The following is a 12766-nucleotide window of genomic DNA, read 5'->3' as shown; positions in this document are numbered from 1 at the left end:
AAATAAGTGGGGAATTTTTTTCCCTGTTTTGTAAGAAATCAATGACACTTTGTTTTCTCTTGGCAATAGAGAGTTCTTTATTTCCACAAAATACATGGTTGTTCAGTAGTTCCAAGCAGACCTAATAAAATATGCCACTACATTTCTTTAGCTGCTCTGAGATGAAAGAAAATCTTTTTAAAAATACTGATATTAAGGGTGAAAGCCTGGAAGGTTTTTTTTAACTTCTCTGAAGGTTCTTCATAAGATGTATTGTGCGGGGGGATTCAGAATACAAATGCAGGAATAATTTTTGTCTTGAAGATGTCAGAATGGGCCTCTTAGCTATGTGCAAAGAAAGAGGAGAAGGAAACTACAGTATGTGAACGCGCACACGCATATACACAATTAAAATAACAGAGTATGAAGTATGTGTATTCTGTAGATAAGACAATTACTAGAGTGAAGGGATATGATATCATTGGTAAGTTTTTGAAAGATAAAGATAGCAAGGAGGGAGGGGAATAGTTTAGGGTGTTTTAGCTCTTGTGGGGAGGAGGAAGAGTGTATTATTAAGAGTTATGGAATGAACTTGAGCAAAAGAAAACTTAGGCTTGTTAGGCCGTACAAGAGTTTCACAGTGGCAGTGGTGTAGGCCCCATTGTTCAGCCCTTTAAAAACCGTGGACTAGACAAAAACCATGTAATGTAATCCTTGATTGGCTGGGGAATTGGACTTGATGGCCTAGACTAAAACATCTTTCCATACCTAATTTCTGTGAAGCTTTGATAAATAGCAAATAAACGGGGAAGAGGTTTTGAAGTTTTAAATATTGCATACAATAGGAATATTTCTAGACAACTAAGAGGTGCTTCCATTCTTTCCTTCTTATCTCCTGCCCTAATCCAGTAATCACAGGACATTTGTTCTTGACTTTTTTTTTTTTTTTTTAATACATTCACTTTCCAGACAGTTGGGAGCCCTAGTGTGAACAGAGCTACTGGAGGCCCACCAGCATTTTAAGTGCTTTGCTATGGAACCCTACTCAGAGTAGGCCTACATGATAAAGGGCTAAGAACACTGGTTGCCACTGGGAGTCAACTTTCACCATTGCTATTATGGCAGTAGTAGTAGTGGGCTATTGTAGGCACAGTGCCTGGTATAGATAAGGTCACAGTGGCATTGGTTTTTTTTTTTTCCTCTGACCCTGTTTGTTTTGTGCTCAGATTAAAGAAGTAGTGCCCTGGGCATTTTATTTTGCCTTGGAGAAAAATGTGATTTATTGTTTTTGAATATTTTATCCATGTAGTGGCTTGCTTGTTAATAAGATGTTTAATCCTTCAGGTGGATGGAACAAATCTTCAGGGTTTTACTAACCAACAAGCTGTAGAGGTTTTGCGGCACACAGGACAAACGGTTCGACTCACTTTGATCAGAAGAGGGCTTAAGCAGGAAAATCACATTCAGCCCCATGAGGACTTCACTGCTGCTGTTGAAAAGGACTTAATTTTCCAAACTATGGATAATGGCACAGCCAAAGGTAATTAAAACTGGCTTTACTGTAGGGTAGCTGGAACTATTTTTCTTCACGGGTATGAACTGGAAATGTTGAGCCTAGTTAATTCCTAGTGTAACTCAATTGAATTCAGTGCTGCTTCACGAGGGATGAATTCAGCCCGGTAAAGTTTAATCAGTTTTGAGAATCAGTGGCATTATTCATTACATTTCTGAAGCAGATTTTGAAATCTGTGCACTAGTCTCTGCTAATTTGCTCTAAGGCTTTGGTCTTTCAAGTCCTTGCATCATCTGAGGCAGTGAATGCAAAGTTGTGTCATGGCTCAAGTGTAAGTGAAGCTATACAAGGACAAATAGGGTTAGCAAAGACTTACCTTCTTCAGTGAGCAGAGGTAAATCTCCAGGGTATAAGGGCACAGGGTATAAAAGGGGAATGGTGTGTGGGGAGAGAATGGGCACATCCTGGACAATTGATGGCTGTCTTGGACAGTGCTTCAGGTGTATTAGGTGTACCCAGGTCAGAAGACCTTGTGAAATGTAAGGCATGCCAGTGACTGAAATGCAGATTAGCAAGGTTTTACTGGAAGCACCTAACATTATATCATGTATTCACTTCTTGAGATGCATGTGTATGGCCAGTAATTTGTTAATATTTTAGATGATACAGTGCTCCCATCATATAGGCTCTGTATGTATGTAAAGAATTCTTAAAAAAACTCATTTAATTCATTGATTATTGTGTACAGACATAGATCCAAACTCACAAGTTAAAATATAATCATCCCCTTCATGTAAAATCTTGAAAGAATAGAATCCCTTTCCACTGTGTCTTGAAGGTTAGCACTCCTCAGACTCAGCTGAAGCCATAAAGAAAATAAATTGCATGGCCAAGGGCCCTCCTTCGAAGATAATGTGCTTACTGCCCAGAGATGTCCAAACCTGGTGACTGCAGTTTAGCAAATCTTGATTTGCCATAGTGGCACATAAAGGGAAAAGCAGTCTATGAATTAGCCAGGGCCAAAAGGATATGTGACTTTATAGGTCGATGTCAGCACCTTGACAGAAAAATAAGAATTGGTAGATGAATGTTAATGAGAGTTGCATTTCCTCAGTATCCAGCAATCATGTCGTTATACCTCCAAATAACAGTAATGGATCTAGCATCTTTCTTTCTTTCTTTCTTTCTTTCTTTCTTTCTTTTTCTTGAAAACTTGTCATAAAAAACAACATTTAAAAGAAAACAAAACTTCTTTTTAAATGCACCACATCCTGCAACCATTTCTTCAACACTGCAGTACAGAACCAGACCCTACGAGGCATTGAGACCCAAGTAGCTTGGTCACTTAGCACCTTACAGGATGGCATGACAGAGATCTTGATGAGCATTAAAATGCATAGAATGGCTGAGGATCTTCTTCTTCTTTTCCAGAACAGTGTGAAAGAGAGCAGGGATCTCCACCACTGCCGTGCAGTGCTGGTGTGGTACACATTGGAGAGGACAGTAAACAGCAAGAATCAGGTTCTTAATGTTCAATAGCATTTTTCCTGTGGAAATGCACTGGTATGTGCTTACATAAAAAGCAGTCATTTTGTACAGGTTCCCCAGTACATGTTTCAGATTATACAGGTGGACAATGGAAGTAACCAAACCCAGAAGAGAGTTTCCAAAATCTGGTTGTATGAAAGCAAGCATTGTCATTGAGTGTAATTGTATATAGTTAAGACTAAGATGTATATCTCAGTGTTTAAGGCGAAATGTGAGCAGTTTTGCTTTGGCAAATATCCTTTTAGTTTAGTAAACTAATTCCAGTTGGTCTTACTCATTAAATTCTTTATTTTCCATGTTAAGCATTTTCATTCCAATCCTCTGTGACCATCCAACACTTGTAATTCTTGTGATAGACTTCCCTGTGATATATCTCCTAAACTGCCTTTATTTTGGTGGTCTCTATTCTCTGATAGTGTTTGAAATTGAGACACTTCTTGCTCATTGGAACACTGTGACTTTCCTGTTCTCTTTCCTGAAATTCTTATTTTCTATCTTCCATTCCTCCTATCTCTTGAGCTGCTACGTCTCATTGATGTGCTATGGAAGGATATATTATCTAATACCGTGCTCTTACAGTTTCTTGATTGGCATGTAAATGTTCTGTACATTCCATACCTAGAGAGCAGCTGAAAAATGCCGTCCCAGCTAGTTCTCTAAATTAATTTACTACTTTTCTGAGTTCTCTGTCAGCTGCTTTTTGTCATTCTAGATAGATGATCAAATGTATTCATTTATTTATTTTTAAGAGGTTCCACTCAGATGCTTCGTTCCCAACTGAGTCTTCTGATCTTGGGAAAATATTTCAAACTTGAGTACCAGTGGACATCTAAATAAATGGCCTTATTTTTATTTAAGTGCCTAAATATAGACTAGAGCTGGGATTTTTAAAGTAGCCTGAGGGAATTAGAGAGCCAGTTCCCATTGAAAGTTGATGAGAGTTGAGAACCTAGCTCCGTTAGACAACTAAAGCTGGGATTTTGACATGAGCCTGTCATTAGCACCCATGTTTGGAGAATTTGTTCTTAGTATTGTACTAACAAATCAATCTTTGTAGCTTTGATATTGTGGCTTTTGCTTGGTCATTCTAGGTTCTCATTGGCTTGTGTCAGTATCATCATGAGAATCCGACTCTCCATGTCTGTGTCTGTTAGCTCTTTTATCTAAACACTGTTGTTTCCCTTCCTAGAATTGAATCAATTTAAATGAGAAAAAATGAACAATAGAGACCTGCTATTTCTTTGTAGTTTTCAGTTGCATATAAACTTTAGATTATGTTAGAGTGACTGGAGTTTACTGCCTTGCCTAGCACATGATTGTTTCTCACAGCATTCTTCTCTTCCCCCTCCCTCCTTCTTTTCTAATAAAGCCTTTGTTGTTCCCATGACCTCTGATGTATGTTTTTTCTCTTTTTATGAAGAAAATTTGACTTCGGGATTTCATTCTTCCACTGCCCTCTAGGGACCACAGTTCCAAAAGCAGCCTCTAAATGTGTGCTCCCAATTCTGAGGGCTTGAAAACTTAGATCCATGTGTGTGAATTGGGTACTTAGACTCTTGTCATATAAGCTGCTCCACATTCGCACAGGGGCCTGCTCACAAGGAGCAGTTTGTAGTATCAGCACCTTAGGTATCTAAACATCGAACTGGCACACATGCTGTGTGTGTGTGTGAGAGAGAGACTCATACATTTGGGGCATGCTTCTAACTTGTCCCTCCACATTTTGAGGTTGGATTGAGGCTACTTTTGAATATTTGGCCCCAGGAGTCATCCTTATGACTTTTTCTGACCTGTACTTCCAGCTTTTTGTTTGGACTTCATGTGTTTGGGAAAAGCATATATTTAAAGCTTTATACTGTATCTTACTGCGACCAGTTTTCATTTTACATCAGCACGCAATAGTATAATTTAGACCTACCTATGATATAATATGATTTTTATTAAACTGAAAGTGTACGTCAGTGTAATAGGTAAAAGCATTTAGAGCTACCACTGTAACAATCTTTACCTCACAGTTCAAAGAAGTGGGTTATGTTATAAAAAGTTAGAAGGTACTTGCAGTTTCTCCATTAATAGAAATGGGGATGGCACAGTAGAAGGTAACCAGAGAGACTCCCAGGGTCTTAGTTATTCAGGAAAGTCAGATAAGTGAGGACTGCATTCTTTGGAAGAGAGGAATTGAAAGAAGCTCCTTGAAGCATACACAGCACTGAATGGAATAAGGGTTAGTAGGGGTTGAAGGCTATTTGTGCTGCAGGTGGAACTCTAAAGCTGTAATGGAGCAAACCGTATTTCCAACCCTTTTTCCACGTTAAAATTGTTAACGTTCCTGTATGCTAAATCTAAAACTGGGGAGGAAACGTATGTTGCACTTTTAAATAATGTATGATAGTATTTTAAGTATTGTGGAATACTGTGCAAGTCTTGCCACAGTCCAGGTACTTTACTCACTATAAAAATAAGATTGTCAGGTTTTCATTGTAGTAATCTCAATACAACTTCTAGGTTTCCAGCTAACTTCCACAGGAGAAGCAGTATTGCAGAATAAATGGCAGAGGATTATGGGTACAAATTATGAGATAGTGGTATGTAAAACCCTAATTATTACTATTAAATGTTCTTTATAGTGCTTACCTATAACATTTACTGCATTCAATTTTCCATTTTTGTGTGTGCATTTTAAACTACTGACTCATGAAATGTGAGGTTTTTTCATTTTAAATGCTGAATGTAAAGATGTAATTTTTCTCCTAAATACATTTTTATGCAGTAAGCCAGACAAGCAAAAAAATAAGCGCAGGCTTCTGAGTAAATTTACTATGGATTTTTTGGGTGCTGAAACAATTCACAAATTTAGTGAATAATTTTGGCCAAATGCAAAATAAAAATTTGGAAGTGTCAAAATGCTTTGATATATTTGAACAAACCCTTTTACACTTCATTTCAAAACAGTATTTTGGAAATGAAATGTCATTTCATTTTGAACATATCGTTTCAAATCAGCATTCCAGATATTTTGTTCAACCTGAATAAAAGGTTTTCATGTTGGTAAGAAAAAATGAAAATATACAGTTTTGGTTCAGAACGAACCATATTTGTTTCAGATTTTTGATCAGTCACTGAACTGAACAGTCATATTCACTCAACTCTACTTAGGACCCTCCATCCACTCTATGTAACAAGTGAATTTTTTTGATTGGTATAATGATCAAACTACTGCATGAGGCATTTATAATAAACAATGAAAACACACTCAATGAAGGGATTGATTTTTCAAAAGTGCACGCCCACAAGTATACACTCTAAAACGTGTGCTCTATTGCAATCTAATTTTTATGTACAGTGACTGCATGTGTACAGGCTAAAGGGGTAATTTTGTGTGATAATGACCAGGTACTTATGTAACAGTCCATTAGTACAAGCAGTTCCACTATTTGTATATGCAGTTGTGAAAATAGTACCGGTATGTACTGAATTTAGGTGGAAAGAGCCTCAGCTCTTGTGCGGGCAGTGTAGGGGTAGGCAGAATTTCAGTTTCTGTGCTCAGGAAATTACAAAGCCTTTTCTCCTCTGTACTCCCTGGAAATATGCAGCACCTCAAAGGAGCACGCAGGGCAGTGGGAGGTGGGGCCATGGCTCCAATCTCTCCGCCCCTATTCACTGACTAGTAGAGCTGGCAATCTACAAACATAGTAAATTTCATTTTACAGACTTGTGTGGCATCACATGTGCAGCCACACTCTGCTTGAGAGCTCCGGTAGGGAAGTGTCTGTGTGGAACACCTAATTGTGAATCCATGTCTGTTGTGTAGAAGACCTGAGAGAGACAAGGCGGATGAGGAAATATATTTTATTGGACCAGCTTTCAAGCTCCAAAGAGTTGTCCTTTGGGTCTGGGGAGAGCTCTGTGGAGCCCAAAAGCTTGTCTCTTCAACAGCATAAGTTGGTTCAATAAAAGATATTACCTCACCCGTCTTCTCTCTGTCTCTCATATCCTGGGACCAACACAGCTACAACAACACTGCAAGCATAGAAGACATTCCTTTTAAAAAAAACTGTATTAGCCTTTGCAGCTGCATAATTTCTGCTGGATTGAGCCCTTTGATTTTAGCCTTCATTCCATTTGTTTGGAGTTCCACCTGGATACCTTTTATCTATAGGGTAGTCTTTGCTACCAGCAGTTGTAGTCCTCTAAGTAGAATGGGAAGTTACAGCTGGCTGCTTCCTTTCAGCATCTGTTGTGATTCCATCTTGTGTTTGATGTAAAACGAATGAGCAAAGATGCTCTTTCAAATGAGTGAACTTGTAATTTAAAAGCAGAATATATCTGGCAAGTCTTATATTTCCCTTCTAAAACTACTGCTTCTTTGTATGTGAATTTGACTGAAAAATAACTCTCTCTTTCTCAATCTTTTTAGGTGGCTGAAGTTAACAAATTTAGTGAAAGCAGCGGGTTAGGGATAAGCTTGGAAGCTGCCGTGGGACATCATTTCATCCGATCTGTTTTACCAGAAGGGCCAGTTGGACGATGTGGCAAGCTGTTCAGTGGAGATGAACTCCTGGAAGTAAGGGAGAATTCCCACTTTATCTTTGCTCCTTTATATAGCAAGGTCCTGAAAAGGTGGCCTAATTTCTCACGTGGCATCTCTTGTAACACACAGTTCTTTAAATTAAATTAAATAAAATAATAAAAAAATGAGCAGCTACTAGTTGAATTTTCAAAGGTACAGTATGTAATGGGTCAAGAAGTGTACAAAAATTCTGGATTTAGTCAAAACATAATTTTAAAAAAGTGGTGTAAGTTTGGTTTTCATGAAGGCAAGAGAACAATAAGATTCATCTTGGTCCATACATAATGTTACTGTTCCTACCTAGCTCTGATAATGTTGTTCAGTCTTTACCTGCTCTATCTTTTCTTTTCCTTTCCTGGGGGGCTCTCTTCAGAGAATAGTTCCATTCAAGCTAAAATTTATGGTGGTTTGTGATGTGAATACATGTTTTTTTATGAAATGACCAAATTCATTACCCACTTTTGACTATTCAGTTTAAAGCTTATTTTGGATCTGAGCCTGCTCAATGGACTTTTGTAGAAGCAGGATAGGGTCCTATATTGATATATTTGTGCACAAGTCAAGAAAACAAAGGAAGTGAAGAGAAGAAATTCTTTAATTGGCTGTAGACTGATGCCGGGAGCTTGGGTAACAAACAAGAGGAATCAGAATTGCTCATCTGTGTGCATCAATTCAATCTAGCTGGTATTACTGAAACCTGGTGGGATGATTTGCTTGACTGGAATATTAAAATCAATGGTTATAACCTATTTAGTAAGCAAAAGGGGTAGCGGAGTGGCACTCTGTGTCAAAAATGGCATTACCTGTTTGAGTCACTGACAACTCAGAAGAAAATGATTTTGAATGCTTATGGATCAGTGTTCTAAGAGATAAAGCACATGGGGTACTAACTGAGTCTTGCCACAGACGGCTAAATCACAGGGGAACAGGATGACTGGCTCCTTAGGGGCCTACCTGTATAGGAAGAAAAGCTGTGTGATCATGGGGAACTTCAAACTGAATGACATATTAAAACATCCTTGCTATTTCTACATACTATAGGTGAGTTTCCTAACTCAAGAAGTGTTGTGTCCAACATGGGGGGAAGGGAGAAAATTCTATGTTAGACTTCATCCTGATGGATAAAGAATTATTGATTACGTAACTATAAATTAGTAGTAGCTTAAGTACAAGTGGTCACGCGTGTCTCTCTCTCCCTCTCTCTCTGCCTCCCTCACCTGCTTCCCCCTGCTTGCTTGCTTTAAAAAGGGCCAGATTCACAAACCATTGGAACAATCTACCAAGGATTGTGGAGAGTTCTCCATCACTGGCAATTTTAAAATCACCTTTGCATGCTTTTCTAAAAGAGTATCTCTAGTTCAACTGATATTTCAGGAATGTTTTATGATCTCTGTTATGTACGAGGTCAGTCTAGATGATCAGAGTAGTCCTTTCTGGCCACAGAATCTGTAAATCCATGCTAACAAGTTTATTCTCATTTTTATTCTTTGTATTTCTGCTGAATGTGTTTTGTTCTGTTTTTCCCCAGGTGAATGAAATATCTTTGCTTGGGGAAAATCACAAGGATGTGGTAAATATTTTAAAAGAGCTGCCTATCAAGGTGACAATGGTCTGCTGCCGTCCCATCGCTCCCCCCGTCAGTCAGTCAGAGTTGGACAATCTGACCCTCTCGGAGGTTCAGCTCACAGAAAAGGTACTGCTGTAAACTTAAAAAGCAGCACCTCATTTATTTATTTTTATTTTAAAATGTACCTTATTATAAACCAACAAGATTTCATGTACAAAGATTTGAAAGACCATTATGGTTTTAAATTAGTGATGGAAAAGTTCAAACTTTCCCTCAAACCATATACCAATTCACCAGCTCCGATTAATGCAAAAGAAGTGATTGCCTTGCATCATGCCTAAGGTTAAGATTTTGTTACGGTGTTTTCAGTAAAAGTCAGAGACAGGTCGTGGGCAATAAACAAAAATTCACAGACGCCCACAACCTCTCTGTGACTTTTACTAAAAAAATAGCGTGGGGGAAACTAACAGTTGGAGCGGTGCCAGGGGTTGACCTCCAGCAGCTGTTCCAGTCCTGCCACTACTCCTGCCCTGAGTGTGTGGGGGGATGTTGACCCAACCATGGCTGTTGCTTCAGTCCTGGAGCTGCTGCTCTGGCCCTGGGCCAATCGCTGGCCAGCTGCTCTGGCGGCCCTGAGGCTGGCCACCACAGAAGAAGTCACGGAGGTCCCAGAAACTCATGGAATCCGCAGCCTCCGTGACAGAATCATACCCTTAATCGTGCCCTAAGAGAAAGGGACATAATCTCCATTTGATTCCTGGTGGAGGAAAAATTCCGGAATCAAGGTCTGAGAAACTCCATAGCAAGGATTTTTTTAGTGAATTTGTAAATTCAGGGGTTGTACCCTATGACTGGAGAATTGCTAGTATAGAACCTATTTTTAAGAAAGTGGGAAAAGATCCATGGAACTACAGGCCTGTTAGTTTGATCTCAGTTGTATGCAAGGTCTTGGAACAAAAGAAAGTAGTTAAGACATAGATGTAAGCAGTAATTATGGTGTGGTTTTTAGAAAAGGTAGATCGTGCCAGACGAACCTGATCTCCTTCTTTGAGATAACTTTTTTTTAGTCAAAGGAAATGCAATCGATCTAATCTGCCTGAATTTCTGTAAGGTATTTGATTTGGTTCCACATGTGAAATTATTAGTTAAATTGGAGAAGATGGGGATTAATATGGGAATTGAAAGGTAGATAAGGAACTGGTTAAAGGGGAGACTACAATGGGTCATATTGAAAGATGAACTGTCAGGCTGAAGGGAGTTAACTAGTGGAGTTCCTCCGGGACTGGTCTTGGGGCCAATCTTATTTAACATTTTCATTCATGACCTTGGCACAAAAAGGAGGACTATGCTAATAAAATTCACGGATGACCCAAAGTTGGGGTATAACCAATATGGAAGAGGACCAAAATATCATACAAGATCTGGAGGATCTTAAAAACTGGAGTAATAAAAATGGGATAAAATTTAATAGTGCTAAGTGCAAGGTCGTGCACTTAGGGACTAACAAAAATTCTTATTGTTATAAGCTGAGGATGTGTCAGTTGGAAGTGACTGAGGAGGAGAAAGACCTAGATGTATTGGTCAATCACAGGATGACTATTAGCCAGCAATGTGATGTGGCCATGAAATACGCTAATGCCATCTTAGCATGCATCAGGCAAGATATTTCCAATAGAGACAGGGAGGTGTTAGTACCATTAAACAAGGTGCTAATGAGACCTCATCTGGAAAACTGTGTGCAATTCTGGCCTCCCATGTTTTAGAAAGATGAATTCAAACTGGATCAGGTGCAGAGAAGGGCCACTGGGATGATCAGAGTAATGGAAAACTTAGCTTATGAGAGGAGCTTGGCTTGTTTAGCCTAATCAGTTGAAGACTGAGAGGAGATGTGATTTGCTCTCTGTAAATACATCAGAGAGATAATTACCAAAGAGGGAGAGGAGTTATTTGAGTTAAGCACCAGTGTTGACACAAGAACAAATGGATATAAACTGGATGTCGACAAGTTTAGGCTTGAAATTAGACAGAGGTTTCTAACCATCACAGTGTGTCCCTATGGGTCCTCCACAACCCACCCTCCTTCCCTCTACTTCAGAGCTCTTGTCAATGACTCTGTGGTGGAGGTGGAACTGAGGGGGGTTACCTCCCGTGCTCTGTCTGTCTTCGTGGTGCAACACGAGGAGGGACAGCGCATGTCCAGGCCTAACAGACACTGATACCGAACTTCTCCAATCAGCAGTGCAGGGATGCAAGCGCACCTACAGTGGAGCACCCATAGGGGGACACATCTCCCTCGTTACTGCACAATGTGAGTAACTTCTTGTCAGTGCTCTCAGTACTACATCTGAATGCCTTGCTCCTGTTGAGATGCCGTTGCATTTGGTATCATTCTTAGTCATACAGCTGGTATTGCACATTATAGCCACATAACTGTGGCATCTTCTTTTGATAGTGTACACCACAGTGGTAGAATGTGGGTTAAGGCATAATTCATTACCTCAGAAACGATGTTTGCAAACTTTACCCACTTAGCATATCTGTATGTTAAGTATGTTGGAGTAGTGTATGGCAGTTTCTGTAGAGGGAGATCCACCATGAATTTTGAATTCTGTGCTTATATCGCGTATGGAGCAAAATGTGTCTCCTCACTGCTAAGCATCTGTATGCCACTAAAGGAATGAATACTGTTGCTTCTGTGCTCTTCTGTCAATATTATTAAATCAGTTAGACAGGGTGCAGATTGCAGATGTGAACTATACATTTTTCTAAGAGTCTGAGATGATAGATGTAGTATAAACGTGTAGATAGCTAGAGAGAATGATTAATTCTGCATGCAAGAATCTATTCGAATGCACAATACCCCATGTCGGGAGTGCAATTTCCTGTGGGTTTGCATGTTTTATGACAAGCATGAACCCTGTTCTTTAAAAGTATAACTTTGATATTAAAACACTTGAGCAATGATGTTTAATCCTTCTGTATTAGATTTATTATGTACTTTTGTTTGTTACACTTCCTAGATACTCAGCACCATCAGATAAAATGGAATATAACCTCTGAGCTTTTATCTCCATTTTGGTGTGCATCACTTGGGTACTGGTAATTCATGAAATTTGACATGTGCCACATTAATATTATGGGGTTGGTGGGTTTTCTTTGGTTTTCCAGTCTCATGTAGACCTTGATGAAGTCATTGGCTCCTCAGAGACAGAGGGTACTGGCTTGGAAATGGCTGATGTAGGTCAGAATATCGACGAGGTGCAAGGATCTCCTTTGGCAATGTGGGAAACAGAAATACAACATGTTGAGCTGGAGAAAGGGAGCATGGGACTTGGCTTTAGCATATTAGACTACCAGGTAACATCTATATTCCTTATTTCAGCAGAAGAAGGTAAAATATTTTTTATTGAATGTAGATCCCATCCATTATATGCGAGGTGAATGCAAACCAGACAATATTCTCATATGCTAGAGTAAGCAGGTAATAAAAAATTTCATACTCCTCCTGGGTCTTACTCAGACATCTCATTAACTATATTCTTCATTCCTCTTATTATATTAAGAGCACAGAGTATCAATCCAGCTCAAA

General features: G+C 39.2%; 1 protein-coding gene across 33 annotated transcripts in view; it reads left to right on the top strand.

Moving 5' to 3' along the window:
• Positions 1–12766, top strand: part of MPDZ (multiple PDZ domain crumbs cell polarity complex component) — a 134261-nt gene that overhangs the window by 37779 nt on the left and 83716 nt on the right. For 18 of the 33 annotated variants that reach the window (XM_037901966.2, XM_037901971.2, XM_043546578.1 and 15 more), the window contains 6 exons: positions 1324–1519; positions 2924–3013; positions 5546–5625; positions 7458–7604; positions 9139–9303; positions 12346–12534. In XM_037901966.2, coding sequence (XP_037757894.1) covers positions 1324–1519; positions 2924–3013; positions 5546–5625; positions 7458–7604; positions 9139–9303; positions 12346–12534 — 867 coding nt within the window. The remainder of the gene's footprint in view (positions 1–1323; positions 1520–2923; positions 3014–5545; positions 5626–7457; positions 7605–9138; positions 9304–12345; positions 12535–12766) is intronic. The other 15 variants (XM_043546594.1, XM_043546591.1, XM_043546583.1 and 12 more) reach the window with 1 other exon arrangement.

This window comes from Chelonia mydas, chromosome 5 (genome assembly GCF_015237465.2).
Source record: "Chelonia mydas isolate rCheMyd1 chromosome 5, rCheMyd1.pri.v2, whole genome shotgun sequence".
NCBI lineage: Eukaryota > Metazoa > Chordata > Testudines > Cheloniidae > Chelonia > Chelonia mydas.
Note: the sequence above shows the minus strand (reverse complement) of the source record. Positions and strands in the feature narration are given on the sequence as shown.